At 35.7% G+C, this 20,425-nt stretch overlaps 1 protein-coding gene across 1 annotated transcript in view; it reads left to right on the top strand.

Annotated features, from left to right (window-relative positions):
* The window catches only part of LOC115232973 (neurocalcin homolog), a 236,845-nt gene extending 220,578 nt beyond the window's left edge, over positions 1 to 16,267 (top strand). Inside the window, exons 2-5 of the mRNA XM_029803158.1 lie at positions 9,988 to 10,209; positions 10,466 to 10,584; positions 10,756 to 10,944; positions 12,162 to 16,267. Coding sequence (XP_029659018.1) covers positions 10,140 to 10,209; positions 10,466 to 10,584; positions 10,756 to 10,944; positions 12,162 to 12,362 — 579 coding nt within the window. The 5' untranslated portion in view covers positions 9,988 to 10,139 and the 3' untranslated portion in view covers positions 12,363 to 16,267. The remainder of the gene's footprint in view (positions 1 to 9,987; positions 10,210 to 10,465; positions 10,585 to 10,755; positions 10,945 to 12,161) is intronic.
* Positions 16,268 to 20,425: the final 4,158 nt, after the last annotated feature.

Below are 20,425 nucleotides of genomic sequence, written 5' to 3'. Positions count from 1 at the left end.
CGCTTGTAATATCGATGAGTCTGTACTTCTATACTGCAATTTCCGATCTTACTCGACAGAAAGATATCTCGCCCTCCATCCTGATTATTTATTCAAGCCATAACAACCCGCTGACGCTCTAAATCGGTGATTTTAAATCTTTTTAGGGTTGCCTATATTTTTTTCCCCTTTTTCTTACTTATCTCCTAAAAGCTTATCTTAAGAGGATGCCGGATACCGACAGAATGCGAATATTAGTAGGATTGCAAAATATTTTTGTTGATTATAGATATCAACAAATCCTTTTCCATAATTAAAGTATACATAATAACGGAGTGCGGGGTTTATGATTTCATATGAAAAGTAAAAAAAAATTAAAAAATTACAGTTTTGTTATCGGCTTCTGCCGTCAACATTTACTTAATATAAAAAACCTGCAACTTGCACGTGCCTAACAAGTGAACTCCGCACTCGGCATTTTATCAAAGAGTATTAGTGAACTTCGAGAAAGTGAGTTTAGAAGCTTTTTAAAAAAGATTTTACTATGCAACATTTTGCACACCGAAATGTTTCTTACTAGGCTTTCAAATACATTTTCAAACGTTTACTTATATTCCTTCATGCATTTCCGAGTGGAGAGGTATCCTATTTTGCACGTACACACCGCAAAACCCTTATATTAAGCAAATATATAATTATTATGGCCGGTAAAACAGGACGGTCCGGCATCCTCTTAAGTATATATTTTTTAAAAGAAGTACTTATTTTTAAATAAATAAATAAATATTAAACTTTTGTGTGTGAAAGAGAAAGCTCACAAGTTTTAATATAGTTTTGTGACAAGCAACTGCAAGTTTTGCTCCAAAATTATTAAAATCGTGATTATTGATTTTATAGTTTAATCGTTATTCAATAAAAACTTTTTTACCAATTAAATCTCTAATAGTTACACTGTAGACGAAGCACAATCGAATTTCGCAAATTTGCATCAATGTTAAAAATCAATCCTGTCTTGGAAGAAAGATTCTTTAGATGATATATCTTTTTTTCATGCATGTGTCAAAGCTTTTTGATTACGCAATGAATAAATGACACGCTCGCGTGTAAGGATAATCCCCTATAAGAAAAATTTATATATATATATGAATCTCTCGTAATATATACTAACTACAAACTCCATTTTCCTGGATATTGATGGATATAGATGGTATTTTAAATAGGGTAGGTCAGATTATTTCACGCCTATCAATTTTTATTACGATGTTTTAATCAATCAGAAATGAATAAAAAATTAAATAATCACAATTCATAGTAAATATGCATTTTTTAACATATGTACATCTATCAGTACCTATCCATAATGTGTATCCACAGTAATAGTTAATCCTTTCTTCTAAAACTCGCTATCGCAACCGACCAGCTGATTGTCGATCAGAAAGGAATACTCGAATTTTCATCGTAATAACGTAGGATAATTACCGTATTATTCTGACGTCGCTCTCTTATCGCATACTATATTAAATATTTGTCTGATGTAGCGTTAGACTGAACGCTAATCCTAAGAGAAAAGGCAGGTTTCATGACGTCCGGGATTTTATCCGTGAAGGAGATATCCGTGTTCCGGTGTCATGTTTCTTGCCTCGGGCTTTACACGCTCGCACAGAATTAACTTTCGGAAGGGCTAAGTCAATAGTTAAGGCAAGATTACCGTTGCTGTCTCGTTAACGGAAAGTATTTTGTACATACATACATACGTCTAGTTTGTGAGTGTGAGTATGGTGTAGCTTTATTGCCAAATTTAATCAAATCGCTTTATCTAAAGACGATGATGCTGATAAACGTTATTAACAATTAGGCGGCAGAAATTTTATGGTAACAATATATATTGTATACATCAGATAGAAATAATTTACGTCGTAATTTCTCATTTTTTTAATTTTTAAATTTTTTTTTTTTTTTTTTGCATTCAACGTAAATTGTGTTTCATGGATCATAAGCGACTAATTTTCATTGAAAATATTTATATTGGCTTTGCGAAAGCGACGACAATTCTGTTTGTATATCTTTAAATTATCCGATGTGTGTGAGATTATATAGTTATAATTCCAACATATACACTGGAATATACTTCACCAAGCTTCCTCTGTCTCACCTCATGCATAATTAATTATTGCGGGATAATCGCATCCGTTTAATAGACGCGCGTTAATTAATGAGACGTTTCTCGCGTATATACATACATAGTTTAATTATCTATAAACCTATTGTTGTTTCAAGCAGGATTAGCGAGATCTTACTGTTATCGATACGTGCGTACTTAGTTAACCGGATGCACAGACCAGCAATGATGAAAGTAAAGCATTTCAGCTAACTCTACAGTCCGTAATTTGTACAAAGCAGCCTCAAATCGATCCTGCACAAGACGCGTAATATAGCTGTGACTCACCCGGGTCATCGCGGCAGTTTGCATTATCGCACTTTCACGTTACGGACACCATCGTTGAGAGTGTTTCCCAAAGCACGAGGAAAGCTCTAATATTACAGCAGAGCAAAATCGACTTTAAGTTTCAGACTACTGCTGCTGCTGCTGCTGCTGATAAGGATTATAAGTAGGACACAACTACATCTTTAAGTACTAAATCTTTGGATATATCTATATTTCTATAAATTTTATTACCATTTTTATTATTATAAACTTCTCGTGTATTTAACGCTCTCTGAAATTAATCCTCTTTAACAAAAATTACGGTGTACATTGATGAAATTTTTTTAATATTTGATATTATTTCTCACATTTTACAAAGTATTCAAAATACAACTACTTTTAAACGAATAGAGAAATCTCTGATAATGTGTACTTGCGTTTCGCATCAGTTTCTGTGACTGTTCCATTCCGCTTTATCTTTCCATTTCGTTGGATTATAGACATAATATATATCTATCTACTTTGCTAATGGAGTCGATTCTGTGCGAAGAATTACGAGAGGAGAGTAGATCTTTTTCGAGCAAAAATTCGTTCATTTCGCTCGTCGGCGAGTCTCAATCTTTTTAGGATCGTATGTCACAGAATTGTGATCTTAACGTGGTCATCATGAGGAAACGAGACTGAGACGCGGATCCACGCGATCGATGCTCTTCGAGATATATATATCTGATAACTGAAACTATTCGTGGGAAATGTACTGCCGTTAATTACAGTCCTTGATTCGTAAGCGCTTTGAAAATTCGCGTTAAGCCCGTTCTACATTGATCGCATGTCGCCAGCCGCAAGCAAATCAACCAATCACAGTCGAATATTCGACGGAATAATCAACTGTGATTGGTCGATTTGCTTGCGACTGGCGACATGCGATCAATGTAGAACGGGCTTTACGCACCGCGGGTGACTTTCCCGGAACACCTTTTCAATATAGCTCGTTTAGCTCATAGAACACTTAGGACCAGATCATTCGTGTAAGATGGCACAATATATTTGTAAAAGTCGTTTAGATTATCTAACGAATTTGTAGTCGGTGTGGTTAGAATTGCGAAGGAGTTCTTCGCTGAGATTTTTCTGATCCGGTTTGCGATTTTAAAAGCGATTTCAGGAAGCAACGAAAAAATCCCGGAAAGAAACACGATTATTGCTCTTACTGATTAATAATCGAATCGAAAATATAATACGAGAATGAGAAAGTATGTATACTTGATGTCTCATAGGCGGGTCCTAGAGAACCAGATCATGTCCCATAATTGTGATCTCGCTAAAGTTATTCTTGTCTCGCGCAAAAAGCAAATACGTACAAATCGTTAACGTACGATGGCGAATATCTTGCTTTTGCGCATCGCGAATGACGAGATGCGTTACTTTGCACCGCAAAAAAAAAAGATTTTATATGTATGTAGTATGTCTAAGGAAGTAATTAATAATTAACGGATTCGCATAGATAAAGTTTGTTGTAAATTACATTCTTGGATATTAGATGAAATTTTAAATCGCGATCGATATACATATATGTCGATCTTAAATATTAAGTAGAACTAAATCTTTCATTGTGGTACAAAGTTTCTCCTCGGACGATGAGATCTTATTCCATTTTAGAATACTTGTAATTAAGGCGAACAATTATCCGATTGTCAATAGATGTAACAGATGTCTAAGATTGATTTAATAACGTGCTGTAGATTCGGTCCCGAAAATTCTTATCATCAAAATATTCGATATTCCAATTTTTAGAATGTAAAATATAAATAAAAGTTTTATGCTTAACTTTAACTAACTTATGATACAGTAATGATACAATCATAAAACGAATTTTTATCTATCTCTGTCTATGATAAAAATCTTACTGTACAATTCTAATATTAAGAAACAATCTCTTATAAAAAATTAATTATTACAATTTTTTTAAATATTTTTTAGCAGGAAAGTCCAGATTAATTCAAATATCCTTTAGATGTGTTTTAAGCGTTTTATGTTGTCTAGTTTTTTGGAAAGAAATTGCAAAAAATATTTTATAAAACAAAATATTCAAAACTGAAACCACTGGAGACTCTATATCGGGAGATATATATTTCTGATATTAACTAAAAACTGGAAATTCTATTTAATAACATCGATTACATTGATCGGAACTATTGACGTACACGATATTTTCATTTACGATTCGCGCTTTAACGAGTATAACCATCTCTTTGAATGTACATGCAATGTCATTGATTGCCCGATCTGCTATTTTCACATCATATCGAACACGCAAGAATTCTATTGCAAAGCGCTTCGAAGTTTGTATTCCAATTGCATACCACAGAGCGATAACATATTTAAACAGCTTAACCAAACAGCTTTTCCAATTACATATATAATGCGTGAATAATCAACACCGATCATGTAACATTATTGCGGGTATTGGCGAATTAATCGCAAGGTATGCTTTGGCTACATAATATCTATTTCCGACGCTAAGAATAAATATAAAAGTCGATATTTCTATAACTGGATATGACCACTAACTGGACATAAATCGCATGTAACTTATCATTCTTCGGAACTTACAATCACTCTATTACAGCGAAATTTCTTGTTATACATGAATAGTCTCTATCAATTTTCCCCTTTTAAAATTTCTTGCTTTTCGTGTTTATTAATTATTTATTAATTATCATGGCTAATTAATCAAAAACATACTTATCTATGATAATTATCAATCGTGATATTTTCATGTTTTATCAGATGAAAAAGAACAGAAAAATTCAATTGGTTTGTAAAAACATCTCTTTCGAGTCAACATTAAGATTGGATTAAGTTGCGAAATTAATGATAAAAGAATTCGTTATACTTCCTTCGCTATTATTATTTCGAAATTCGTTGTGCCACTTAAGGATGATTACGTCAAGGAATGGCGCGTACATGTGAACAATACGACAAACACACGTTCGGAATTTCACGGAAGAACACGCTAACTTTCCAGTTAACTCGACGCAAACCCCGCTTATCTAAAAACCAGACTTTCTCTCTCTCTCTCTCTTTCTCTCTCTCTCTCTCTTACTCTCGGTTATATTTACAAACGTCCTTGCGAGATAATTGCAAGCACGATATTTTGCATACGGTCGTCCCACATTTCGAGTAAAATTGCTTTTCCGGATAAGGTCGTTAGCGATCAGGACACAAGACAACGAGCATAAATCTTTACACAAGGTATCAATTTTGTTCCAAGGACATAACGACGCGCCGCTTACGACTGATCGTATTAGTCGCGGGAGATAAAAGAACACGCGCGCATTTATCTTATTAGATATGATGGAGGGAGGAAATGTGTGGCATATATGTACACATAATATATGATACGTTTCTTATGATGTGCAAACGATGGACGTTACGTTAATAAATTTTTAATCTGCCGCGCAAAATAATGATATGCATGATAATGATGTTGAAGGTGTTGGCATCAAAGTTGAAAATATGACATTATTTTATATTACATTTTGCGCGATTTAAAAAATATGACGTGTAAAGACGAAGAATCGATATGAGATAAAACATATGTTTCAACTATATATACACAGAAATTTACATAAACAAATAATTTATATGGCTCCATTAAAGTTTAATTGCATATTGCAAGACGTATTGTGAAAAATATTTCGCATATATATCTCTTTAATTTTTATTTGTGCAAACCGGCATTCCACAGAACAGAATCTTTTTTTAATTAAAAAGATTTTTATCTGTTGAAACACTCAATTAATAATACAAGTTCTTATTGTGCGTTTATATTTCACAATTTCTATTTGTATACTTTCAGAATGATATTTAATTAGAAAGATAAAGCAAGGTATCTAACGAAAATATTAAAAAGGACATTTGTGTAGAAGAACTCTACTTGAACTACTCTTCGACACAGTGTCATAATGATAGCTTAAGTTGCAGAAGAGTATTTTCTCTTTTTAAATGACGTTGCAGAAAATGATAATACAATCGATATCTCGGCTCCGAGATTCTATCTGAAATTAAATCTTGGTCGAATATGGTAGCGTAGATGAAAAAAATAAAAAAAAAGAGGAAACCACGATACTCTTATTGTCATTATCTACGTCGTTAAAAGTTTTACTCTCGACCCTGATCTGCCATTACGCGGATTCGAATATTCGCTTATTCGAGTCGAGCTCTGGGACGAGGCTTTCTTTCTCTCGTTTTATCGTAACAGTAATGTGCGTTGTACGCACGCGGATCGTCGAGGGTGGCCAAGTTAACTACATTAGTTTCATTACCAGCGCTGCCGGTGTAATCAGCGCATCCACTGATTGCGCGAAATTGCCGAAGCGTACAGCCCCGATTGCGGCCGCGAAGTTGTAATTAATAACGTATTATGTACTTCGAGTGAATTCGCGCGTATGTCACGGTATTACCGATTAGCAGCTGCGTAATGAAGGGGTAGATGTGGATTTTTCGACAGATGCTTCTTTTTTTTTTAGGCGATTATAACATTACAATATATCAATATGATTCCTCGTTATACAAATAATATGATATGACTTTTCTGTACATTGATCCTTTCGGCTTCGCATCCGCTCGACGATATTGTATAAAGCGTGTTTCTCATTTTATTATGCGACTTATAATAGTGTGTATATTCAAACATATACATATATATATTTATGGTAAATATACCGAAAAGGGGACCCAGCCCCAATAACTTTGACCTTAACATATATTGTCAAGGTCACTGTCCTGAGTAACAATCAAAAGATTTTAGCCGTCGCTCATTGTTTATTAAAAAGTTATTAACAATTGAAGATAGTGACCGACCGATACTTGCAACATAAGACTGCATATATTTCACAGCCCACACAAGAATTGTGGGATAGACATCGCTTCGCGTTGTAAAGTATATATGTGGATGCAGTGGGTTCCGCCCCCATTACGGGGGGGCTCCACTTCCGGAAGATATAACCTAACCCAAATCTTTCAGTTTTAAAAGTAAAGTTGGGTTGAGTTAAATTAGAATTTTTTCGGGGTTTACAAATTTTTGTTTGTTAATAACTTTTTAATGAGCAACGAGCGACGGCTAAAACTTTTTGGGAATTATTCAGGGCGATGACCTTGACAATATATGTCAAGGTCAAAGTCAGGGGCTGGGTCCTCTTTTCGGTATATTTACCATATTTATAAATTTTTCTTTTATAAAATTATCCTTGCTCGAAATTGGGCAAGTTATTCATTTAATGTAACTACATTACCATATCTCACTCGAATGAGGATTTATTCTGAAAGGGTTAATAATGTAGGTATATTCCGCTGCTATAAATCAGTGAATTGTGTCATAATTATTGTGACGCGAGGGAATGTTCCTGAGGGAACTGATTCTCTTCGCGATATACACATACATATGTTCATGAAAGAAAAGGGAAAGATCGGAGAAACTGATGCTTCTTGTATAGCGTCCATCTTATAAAATTTGACAGATTGATGACCGGACAAGTATGTTAATGCGTGCTGCAACGACTTTCTATTTTGATAAGTTTGATGCAACGAGGAGACAAACGACAGATATATATTTGTCAACCGTGAGATACGTTTTCACGCGAATTATAACGAGAAAATAGCTTTCAGCGTAAATAGAAGAGTAATTGTAACAAACAGAATTTCATCCAGCGAAATTACATTCAACAAGCTTACAGATGTATCTGTCAAGTTGCAGAGCGGCGGCGAGATAAACAATGTCTCATAAAAAGTTCTCCTCATAAGAATGTATAACTTCTCAGTTGACAAATACACGAATCTCTAGAGTCACGCGACGAAGCACACGCTGTCCGATCGCGTATAATTTCCCACGACAGTTCTTGACGCTCCGTCATACATACATTACCCAGCTCGATTTGTCGAGTCTCACGAAATGGATCTGCGACGCTGCCGCGATGCGAAACAAGAGATAACAAAGTGATTACGAACAATTTATGCACGATGCGTGACGATCGTTCGCGCGTTTACAATCGATGATCCCGATATTCCCGGTTGCGACGAAAGTGACAGCGCGCATTGTTGTTTGACAGCTGACGCTGTTGTACACGTGTCGAGCGCCGACACACGCGTCAGAACAAACGTCAAACCGCGAGCTTGACGCATGCAAATATTATTCACGTGAATATGTATGTCGCCGGAACATTATCTTACGGCGTCGGGCACACAGAGAGAGCGGGCTATTTTTCAACCGAGATGCGACTCGTCGCCGCTGCCGAAAATGCCTCGAGGGACGAGACCGGAGCATCCCTCTCGAGACTCGTCGTCTCGAATAGGACGACGACGACGAGATGAAAGAACACTGTTGTCCGTTCGCATGTAAACTGTGCGGCCGCGCGAGATTGCATCACGATTATGCACCGTCATTCCTCGAGTAAATATTGCTCGCGATGTGTATCTCGTGTGTGTATATATATATATATATATATATATATATATATACACACACATATATACATGGATATCTGTACGCGAACACACACTTTAAATAAGAGATCTAGTACTTACGTATATATTGCGTACGTATTATTATTATGTGGTAAAATAATTAATTAATTAATTAATTCCGTTTAAGCAATCAAAATAAACTAACTCATATTTTGTATGTGGGTCCTTCGCACGGCGAGGAACCGTGGGAGAAACCCGCATTATCGTCATTACTAATATTATTATTATAATAAAGCACACTACGCTCCAAACGTATTATTATTACTGCCGTTGCGTTTTTTACTATTGTTGTTTTCACAAAAAAAAAAGAGGGGAGAAATCCTCTCTTTCTTGTTATTAATCTCTGAAAATGTTTTTTTCTGTTGCAGTTGTGTGAATGCGTATGCATGCGTGCGAATGCATCTTATCCTCGTCACTAAATCTCCTTAAACTCATAAAACTCATCGCATTCTTCGAAAACTTCCTTTATTTCTTTTTTCGCATATGATAAATACACTTTGTCGAGAAATGTATAATCCATGGAGGATTTGTCACCGAGAAAGATCGATGAAAATTAAACGTTCGGGGAATACCGTGTCTATCAACGATACATTAAACAATTTTGAGGCGAAGCGTCAATTGTTCTCATATATATCACGGTTGTGATATTTAACGGCACCGATCATAAAGGTTGAACGATAATAAAGCTCAAAGGGCTCTCGACAGCACGCGCATCTACGATTTACGTGGAATCTTTTTTACTTCGTCTTTAGTCGTTGTTGGTTTTAATATCCACGTGACCTTTGACATTCAAGTCGTTTATAGAATTTGTCGTAGATTCTTTAGACGGGCTATATTTCTACGTCGCGTTCTCATCCATTTGTTTCGCTCGTTAATTGCCGATTGATCTCGAGTGCGCGGTCCCGATAATAATTGTTCCCGTTCGAAACGATCGCGAGCGAAAAAGAAAAAAAAAACGATACGACCTATCGAGCATCCATCGTCTTCTGCTACACTCGCAGTCAGCTTGATCGCAAAAGACCATTGAAAGTTTATATATCGTACGTCTCTTTTTCTTTCAGGCGTGTCTGGTGGAGAATACCAGCCGCGAAGCGTATTGTGCTTAACGGCACTATTAGAATAGTAGTCTAGTTAGCGCTTAATTATCTTCTAATTGGATCCCGGGATTCGTCGGAAAATCAGGGATTCTGGAAGGGAAGGACTTTAAACAGCCATGGGGAAGCAAAACAGCAAGTTAAAGCCGGAAGTGCTGGAGGACCTCAAACAGAATACTGAATTCTCAGGTGCGCCTCTTTATACGGGCAATTAATGGACTTAATATTTTCCTTGTGCTATATTCAATATTTATCTTATCTATAGTATGCATATAAAATTTAGAATAATAATGAAGTTTTTGTTTCGAGAGAAAGTGATAATAAATAGTAATGAACTCTTATCGTATTGTCAAAAAATATTTAGCTCACCGACTTATCCGGAAATGTGTGAGTACTGTTAACAAAACTGGGTATAGATAATATTTTACCGCTTTTCCTTTTCAAGATGCTGAGATTCAGGAGTGGTACAAAGGATTCTTAAAAGACTGTCCCAGCGGCCACCTCAGCGTGGAGGAATTCAAGAAAATATACGGGAACTTCTTTCCTTATGGCGACGCGTCAAAGGTAAATGGAAAAATCTTGCGCGATAAAAATATACCATGTGTATAGACGCCGCATGTGATTGATATAGTTATTTACATATTGCGTGCTATCGCGATCTCGCGAAGTTATTCAGGTTTTCTTTTTCTTTAAAATTTATTACGATTTCCTTTCTCTCTCTCTCTCTCTTCCTAGTTCGCGGAGCATGTATTCAGAACGTTCGACGCGAACGGCGATGGCACGATCGATTTTCGGGAATTTCTCTGCGCCCTCAGCGTAACGTCTCGCGGCAAGTTGGAGCAGAAGTTAAAGTGGGCCTTCAGCATGTATGACCTGGATGGCAACGGTTACATCTCGCGACAAGAGATGCTCGAGATCGTAACGGTACGTGCCAAAATAAAAGAGGCTGTGAAGAATATATTTTAACAATCTATAATATAATATAATTTTACTTTTCACGAGCTCAATACATGTATAATCAACTATATCGTTGCATCTGCTTTATTCAAAAATATTACGATTTTCGATTCTGTCTCCAGATTTCTATGTTTGTCACACAATCTGCAATATATATAATTAAGAAAAAGATGATATATATACAGAATGCTCTCGGGTTAAATGGCCAAACTTGAAATATGTATTTAGGACCTTAAAACCAAAATAATTTTCTTTTGAAAGTATGCTTGCAAACGTTTTATTCGAGAGATATTGACTTCTTAAGTTACAGAACTATAGGAATATACAGGGTGAGTCATTTTAATCAACGCACGCAAATATCTCATAAAGTAAGCAAGATGGAAAAAAATGTTTTATATAAAAGTTGTAGGGTTCAAAAGGGGACACATGATGAAAACATGGACTTGACCTTGAGTGACCTTTTCAAGGCCAAGTCAATGTGATCGATATTTTCTTAAATGGAACCCCCAATTTTGTATTGCATATTCTTGTAGCTTATCTCGAAAGCTTTTCAAAACACTATAATAAAGTATTTTTTCTCGAGATAAGCTACAAGAATATGCAATAAAAAATGGGGGGTTCCATTTAAGAAAATATTGATCACATTGACTTGGCCTTGAAAAGGTCACTCAAGGTCAAGTTCATATTTTCATCATGTGTCCCCCTCTGAACCCTACAACTTTTGTATAAAACATTTTTTTCCATCTTGCTTACTTTACGAGATATTTGCGTGCGTTGATTAAAATGACTCACCCTGTATATATGTATTTGATTTTGAAAAAAAGGATTGGACTTCCATATTTAATTTCTATAAAGAAAAAAATTAACTTTACAGTACGCAATTGAAGATATTTGGTGTGACATTTACGCATAATACAATTTATAGTTTATAACAAATTGTACATTACAGTTAACGTGATTGCATTTTTTAGTGTTTTTTTTTTTTCAATCTGTTATTATAAAATATTATTGATTGTCAATCATCAGTTAACGTATGGTGTTAGAATTTTTTTCTTAAATGTTAATGTTGTAAATTATTTTATGCATAATTCTGAGACGACTAATATTCTTCGACATGCGCAATATATATATAAACTCTACTCTATTCTTAACTCTCTTCTATTTTATTGTAACATTGATTTCAGGCGATCTATAAGATGGTGGGTTCCGTGATGAAGATGCCGGAAGACGAGTCGACGCCGGAGAAACGAACTGATAAGATATTCCGACAAATGGATAAGAACAAAGACGGCAAGCTATCGCTTGACGAATTTATAGAGGGTGCGAAGAGCGACCCATCTATTGTGCGACTGTTGCAGTGCGATCCTAGTGCACAAGCTCAGTGAGGCCCTGGGCCAATACAGACAAATACCGATATGCCATCTGCATACCCGAATCGGAGCCCGGCCCAATTGATATCCCAAGCAGAAGCGGCACGATCGTAGAAACTTGTCCTCAGAATTTATTGGTGTATCGAGAAACTTGCCGAAACATTATCTTCATATGTTTGATTTATTTTTAAAAATTTTAATCTGATAATTGTTATACTAGGTATAATAAATTACATTCGACACGGACGATAATAGAGAAAAAAATGAAAGTTCCTTCGTTTTGTGATTAACAGTTAAAACAATTAATGATATCTTTTAATATAGTAACGATAGTAGTAAATTAGTATTTATTATTTGATTATTAGAAACCATCCGTGTTGTGAAATTTTCGCGAGTATTTTATTTGACATTTGAAATCATTCAAATTGTTCTCTTCTTATACCGATGATGATGATAATAAGTTCGAAAATGTCTTGTCTCCATTACTCGAAGATATTGTCTTGGTGGTTTCTCTGGCGGATATTCTACGATCACGCGCGTTATGCGTGAGCACAGGTGCGTGCTAATAAGGGCTTCTATAAATTGGGCCGGTATCCGAGAGGTCCAGGGTCACTGGGCCCATGGCGCTTGCGCATACCGCAAGCTAGTCTACAAGACTAGTCCAGTCGCTCCGTTTCGTTCAAACGGATCGGTTTAGCGAGAAGCTTGTTACGCCTTTTCGGGTCGTATGTGCCGCGCTAGGGCACGACCAACGATCCGCGGAGCCATCCTGAGAAACGCCCGCAATGCGAGAGGAGGGAAGCCGGTCCGCGTCGCTCGATCCACTCTGATCCGATGTTGCGTCGATGCCATCGCCGACGAATTTCGCCGGCTGTACCGGCCGTTCGAGATGCAACGCAAGACGCGATTAGCGAAATTCTAAAATACTCTGTGTTCGTAAAATATCCGCGATTATCGGTAGCGCGCGTGCATGAAAAACGAAACTCTCCGACGAGCGATGACGTTCGAGTTTCTTCAGGGATCGTTCTCTGAACCTGAAGAAAAGCGATCGAACGTGTCGCGCGTCATCAGCAGAGTACCCTTATAACGGGATCGCATCCACGCATCGACGTATCTTCGGACTGCGTGTCACTGCGAGTCGTCTCGCGCGAACGCCAGGAAGCTTGCGGCTTCCGGCTAGCGGTCGTTGTCGTCCTTACGCATTGCCGCGTTGGTATTTAATACCGAAGACGCGGACAGACATCCATCCCTTCGATGACACACGGTATCGTATCTCCCGCCCTCAACGAATTCCCCCTCTCCCCGAGTGTCTCGTCTCATTATTACGGACTGACCCGTTAACGGAAAAGACTCTCACACTCGCGTGGCGTCTTACTGCGCGCTAGCAACGAAATATAGTGATTAGAGATCCCAGGCAAAGGTCACTGCGAAATCGAAATCGCGCGCTAGTAAGACGCGCTTGCTAGTTAAACACATACACACACACACACACACACAACATGCTTAGAAACCGATTTAGAGCTTGATCTAGCACAAGGAAGAAATGACTGTCATACCACGGATACGTCGAAAGTGCTGCGAAGAAAATACTTTCGATTCGACGTATCCGTAGAAAGAAGCGACTAGTTTATAATCCTATTGCTGCGAAGTTTCGATTCGCTTATACAACGTCCTGGCGATCGAGATCTCGCAGAGCTATCCGATCGAATCGTGGAGAGTTTGTCCTTTAACATTACTGTTATATTCATCTCGTCGTCATTTTACCATTTCTAGTGACCTTTGTCGTTACGGTAGGATGAACATAATTGTAGTCGGATAGAGCATAAAGGTTTTCGCCTCTTTCCAATCTCGCTAAGGGAAATGAAACGCATCCTTGCCGATCAGAGCGACTGGTCCTCAGCTTTAGCGAAGGAATTGCGCTTCGCCGAGCGACCGACGGATAAAGAAGAGGAATCTTCACGCGCGCACGCGTGCCGTATTTAGAGATTTATTTTTGTGAATGCGTGCGTCCTGTGTGAGCGTGTAAGAAGTATGCGTATATGTATATCCATTCTGCGTACGCGCGTGCCCCGTATATAAAGAAGCGAACGCGATAAAGAGACGGCTCGAGGTGCGAGCCTTATCGCCCCATCGTCCGATAAGTATCGATCGATTGATCGCGATAATTATATATACATAAATACACACCTACATTATAGATTATTGATGAAAATAGAGAGCGGCAAAAGATCGCAATCTTCGCCTACGCGAATATACACGCAGCAGCAGCAGAGTTCGACGTTTTATGGCTTAAGACGGTTCTCTAGCTGTTGCACGATCGGGCACTCGAATATAATGGATTACGAAGTAAACACGAGCGCGCACATAAACGATATTTTTCGATGTACGATGGAGAGTGATTTCCGATCGATGACTTATTAGTTGTCTGTCGGGAGAGGATGGATCTTCTTATATTATTTTCAGTTTGCCTTTCTTTGGTGAGAGCTTTTTCTTTCATCGCATTTCCTTCTTCCTCACCTTCCTTCCCTCCCTTACCTTTTACAAACGTATTCGGCGCGCGATTGCTTTTTCGTGATCGACACCATTTTGGGAGAACACTTTCGTTGCGCTAGGCTGTCTCCCAATCAGACATCCGGTCCGATAATGCAATGTTAAAATGTTACGGCGGCGTATAACGAATGCTAGAAGAGAATTTTGATTTTATTATCGGAGACATTACGCAAGGCAGTATTGTATTTTGCAAAAACGCGTTACATACACAGAGAGAGATAAAAATATACAAATATTATATATATATAGATACACACACATACATACATACATACACATACACACACACACACACACACACAAATCTTTATTATAATATATCGCTATTGTACTTTCTAAGATGTACATCTATTCATCCTGTGCTCATTAATATTTAAGGATAAAGACTATTTAATGATATCTCTAAACTTTCAGTATATAGTCATTGTATAAACAAATAAATAACCTCATTAGTGTTAAAATATATATAAATATATAATACACGTTAAGATTCTCTAAAGTTACTCTTGTGAATTTTTCTGATTATCTTAAGTGGAAAGATTTTATTCTATAACAAGATGTCAGAAAAAGAATGACGAAAGCTTTGGATTTACAATAAAAAGAAAAAATAGTTGCGTTCATTGAAGATGAGATTTATATTATAACATATAACATAGGACTGCCAACACGTTACGTTAGATGGCAGTCATACCAGCGCGAGACGCAGTTAATTGTACCTTGGAACAAATTAAGAAAGCAACACGAGAAAATATCCCGAATAAATTTGCACGACTCGGAAGAGAAGATTTTGGAAGTGGCTTGATTTTAAAACGGCATGAAATGCATTCGATATCATACAGCTAGATATTTCACAGTGGATTCGATATTTCATATAATGACGAACATAAGCTAAATAATATCAAAGTTGTGTTGAGATTTGACAGAACATGAGCGATAATAAGGCTATCGCGATTCATAATACATAAGCATGTGAAAACTATCAAAATTCTAAGAGAGTTATTAAAAATTTCTGCTACAGAAAAGTTATTCGTTCGAATACTATTTCATTACTTCCCAAAATTAGCTTACAATCGCATCGGTTTGTACGCGTCTCTTTGAAATTTCACCTTGGTTTCAATTGTTCTTTTCTCCTTTGAATACAAAATCGATATTACTGAAAGAAATTATATTCGATTATATCGATTTAGTTTAACTCATTTATTAATTTAATGTAAAAGTTGTATAATCACGCCTATGTATATATATATATATATATACCTATCTTTTCACATCATTATAAGTTACTCTGACGCAGTGTAACGTCGATAAGAACACTGACATATACCCACGTGTGAATTTTGCAGCGCATCATTATTAGTAAAAAAAAAAAATAAATAAAAAAATAAAAATACACACGTTGTCGCATTTTACAATTTACATTTTTTCTCTCAACGATATAGATACGTCTACAGCTTTGTATAATAATTTCACAATCTCGCCATAAAATAATAAATGATATGAAATTATGATATGATATTAAATAGCCACAAAAATTGCGAGAGACACGTCTATGTTTATTATGATCATGATTACATTATATACAATATTACGTAATAATACAACGTAAATTATTTCGCAATCGACGCTACATTGTTTAAGAAAACGGAATAGTAATATTTATTGATTAATCAGAGAGGGAGATATTTTTATAAAAAATCACACGAAACGTAAGAGACGCATAAATTGCAATAAATCGGAAATTGAAAGATATCGTGAAATGCGGAGGAGGGTGTGCTTGCACATTTATCATATAATTAATATTGTATCCACTAATGAATGTTCGCATGATGAGATAATCTGTTGTCTTATATGAAAAATACTTATTCATGAAATTTTTTTATTTCCATCTTCAACTGCAATTCTAATAAATATATAAATATACATTTCAAAGCATATTTCAAAAATGCATATCATATATTTCTTTAATTTAAAGCAATAAGATTACGTTCCATGCGCAAGCACTCACGAGATAAAACTAAAACAAGGTATTAAATCTACATCTTCTCTGCTGCGTGAGCGCGTGTATACTCCATCCAAAGAGAGAATGACCTCGGTCCACGCATAAGCGGGCAAAGTGGGGAGAACATGGCGAAATACTCAATACCGTATACGTAGATACGGCTTCTGTGAGTGGAGACCTGCGCGAAACGGACGAGTTTTCGTCCGGACCGAGATCATTCTCTCTTTGGACGGAGTATAGTTGAGTCGCAACTGTCAAAACATCTATCAAAAGACAACATTTGCTCACTATGCTAAATGATTTATTTTAACGCGAGTCGTATATACTTTCGTCTATTAGATTCAAATAACACTAAAGCTGAAAAGACATTTAGAGATACGTAAAAAGACGCTTAAAAGATTCTTGAAAAAGAATATATTTAGAGAATAGTTTTTACTTACTAAAGTTAATGGATGGATTCGTCAATTAATTATCTAAAACTATCTCTTTATCTCGATCGATAATTAACTAAGAACTATATCTAAACAATATCGAAGAAAACGTAGACATTTCGATGTAGACATTTAGATATTTCGATGAAACTTCTAAGACGTCTAACTAATGCTTAGAAGATTAGGATGTCTCTTATAATTTTAGTTTGTGTTGAAATAGTACGCGTACAAACGGATGTTCGAAGTATATTCTTTCAACACTTCCGCATGATCGAGAAATTGCTCTTTTGGATTAATTATAAGAAGGGACTAGATTATCGATGCAAAAAGGGGACGGAGTTCAAATTTTGTTTTTACGTAATTAATTATATATATAACATTATTTAAAAATCTGAGAAAAACGCGTTACACATACGAAATTCACTTCGTAATATATCGCAAATGTAAAATTGTATCGTTAGCACATTCATCTAAAGTTTATATAAGTTATTACTATTAATTATTAATTAGCTAAGCAATGTATTTTAGTTCCTTCTTACATAATTATGTTCAATTATTCAGGTCGAAAAAGGAATAGCACCGCAGTATTTTCCGATATTAAAAAATAAGAATGCGATATATATATTATGTATAAGTAATGTAAACAAACAAGAAATCTTAACAGATGATATATCTTAGGCAACTCGTTTACGGAGAAAATAATCATCGAAAACGTGCTTTTTGATCGGGCTTCAGCTGCGCGTATTATGCAAGGATATCGTCGCGAGAAATGTGTATTGCCATTTAAAATTTTTGTTCTTGTAACGGTATATATATATATATGTCGTAGCCAGATTACATAATCCGTCGTTTTATAAAACGTATAGGCATTTTATAAAGTGCGGCCATATTCTCAAATCATAGTTGAAAATGAAATATTTTACAATCTGGTTAGGAATTTTAATCTTTTTATAAAATGCTAACAAGCAACCCGCCACATTGTCAAACGCAACGATTTATACATCGTTTTAGATTCTGGCTGGTTTATTTTAGTCATTTTATGAACTGTCTTTGTAGAATAGCCATTTATGGAAGATTAATAGATTATGTTATAATATTAATAAGTAATTATATATATTTCTAAATGAGAAAAAGTTTGTATGAGCACTTGTATTTATTACTTATTGTATTTATGAATACTTTTGTTGTATTTATTACAAGATTTTATAAAAGTAACATAAATAAAATTCTTGAAAATAATGTTTGAAAACAAATAATAAAAAGAAATATAAGCGTGAAAAAAATTAAAAAAACATTTATTATGACTATTTTATCAAATGTAACATAAAGTAAGATCGGTAAAAACGCGCCGTTCATAAATTGACTGAAATGAACCAGCCAGAATCTAAAACGATGTACAAATCATTGCGTTTGACAATGTGATGGGTCATTTGTTAGCATTTTATAAAAAGATTAAAATTCTTAGCCACATTGTAAAATATTTCATTTTCAACCATGATTTGAAAATGTGGCCACACTTTATCAAAGTGTCTAGACGTTTTATAAAACGACGGATTATGTAATCTGGCTACGACATGTATATTCTTCGTTCATATCGACATACACATTTTTTATAAGTAAAAGAAAGAAGATTGTGATAACGCGTTCGTGACGTAGTTCTATTTCTGATTGAACCTGGGTCTCGATCATGCTTAAAATAAAATTAATGCCTGTGCAACCTCTGTTCTCTCGGAGAACTTGTCTGTACACACACACACACACACACACACACGAAAAGAATACACAATGCACCGAAGCGTAAAAACCAAATGCGAATCTCCTTTTTCTTTTCTGATCTCTCAGTCTCTCCCCATTGAAGCGATCCCTTCTTCGCTGTCGTTTTAAGAAGTTAATGCGATAATTCGTCGTTTTACGGACAGTTACACGCGCATATGAGACGCACAAAGAAAAAGATTTTAAGAACAAATATATATATAAAACGCGCGAGAGAGAAAAGAGGATTCGATTACGTTCGTTAAAGCGAGACAGATATCGATGACATTTGCTGTCGTGATTCCTAAACTAAGCCATACGAAAAATTAAGAGTTATACATATATACATACATATACATATAGACCTATATAGAATACGAAATCGTTAAAATAGTTTCTCACACATGTTATTATCGATCTATGACAGAGATATATTTGAGGATGATGCAGTAACGTATATCGAATATGAAAGAGACGTAAGTTTTCTCGAAATTTAACTCTACCGCGTTCTCTTATTATAATCCCAGTATTCTAATCTATCTACATACTCTATGATTTCTCTCTTGCCTAAAGATCGTAGCGCGTTCTTGTGACTACACTTATAGAGAGTTTCTTCCCTAGAGGATAATCAATGAGATATTGCGAGTTAATCGCTTATATATCAAAGTTTTATCAGCAAGATTCTATATAGCGCTATTTCTATCAAATATCGCCGATCTTCAAAAAGAACGTATGCCTTAAAACTTTCTCTGCACCTTCTTGCCAACACATGTTCTAGTGTCTACTTCGATAATGTTTGCCAGAGACGCGTAGCTCGCGAATCAATTGCAACTGTTCACTTTTTCAAAAGAATCTAAAAACTTGAATGTATGTGCAAAAATATATTTCGCATTTGCGATGAAATGTTAGGAATAATTATAACGATTATGATGAGATGACTTTAATCTCGTGTACAATTTATGTTGATTATATGCTGAATTTAATCGACTTACGTAAACAAATTTTTTAACACGCTATTAAAACTTTTTTTCGTTTACGCATCGAGCTATCCAAATATTTCTAAAAATTATATTTTATTTTATTGAATTACAAATCGCGCGCGCGTGTCTTTTGCCTTGTTTTATATTATACAGGATGCTCCCGAGTTAAATGGTCAAATATGAATTTAGGATCTCAAAACAAAAATAATTTTCCTCTGGAAATATGCTCGCAAACACTTCGTTCAAGAGATATTGACTTTTTAAATTACAGAACTATAGGAATGAATAATGTCATTCACCAGATTTAACACCGATTAACAAGATTTTAGATTTTTTTGTATGGGGTGCTCTCAAGCAAAAAGTGTA

Source organism: Formica exsecta, unplaced genomic scaffold, assembly GCF_003651465.1.
Source record: "Formica exsecta isolate Colony F162 unplaced genomic scaffold, ASM365146v1 scaffold153, whole genome shotgun sequence".
In the NCBI taxonomy this organism is placed as follows: domain Eukaryota; kingdom Metazoa; phylum Arthropoda; class Insecta; order Hymenoptera; family Formicidae; genus Formica; species Formica exsecta.
The sequence above is the reverse complement of the archived record's forward strand: the minus strand, read 5'-3'. Positions and strand labels throughout refer to the sequence as shown.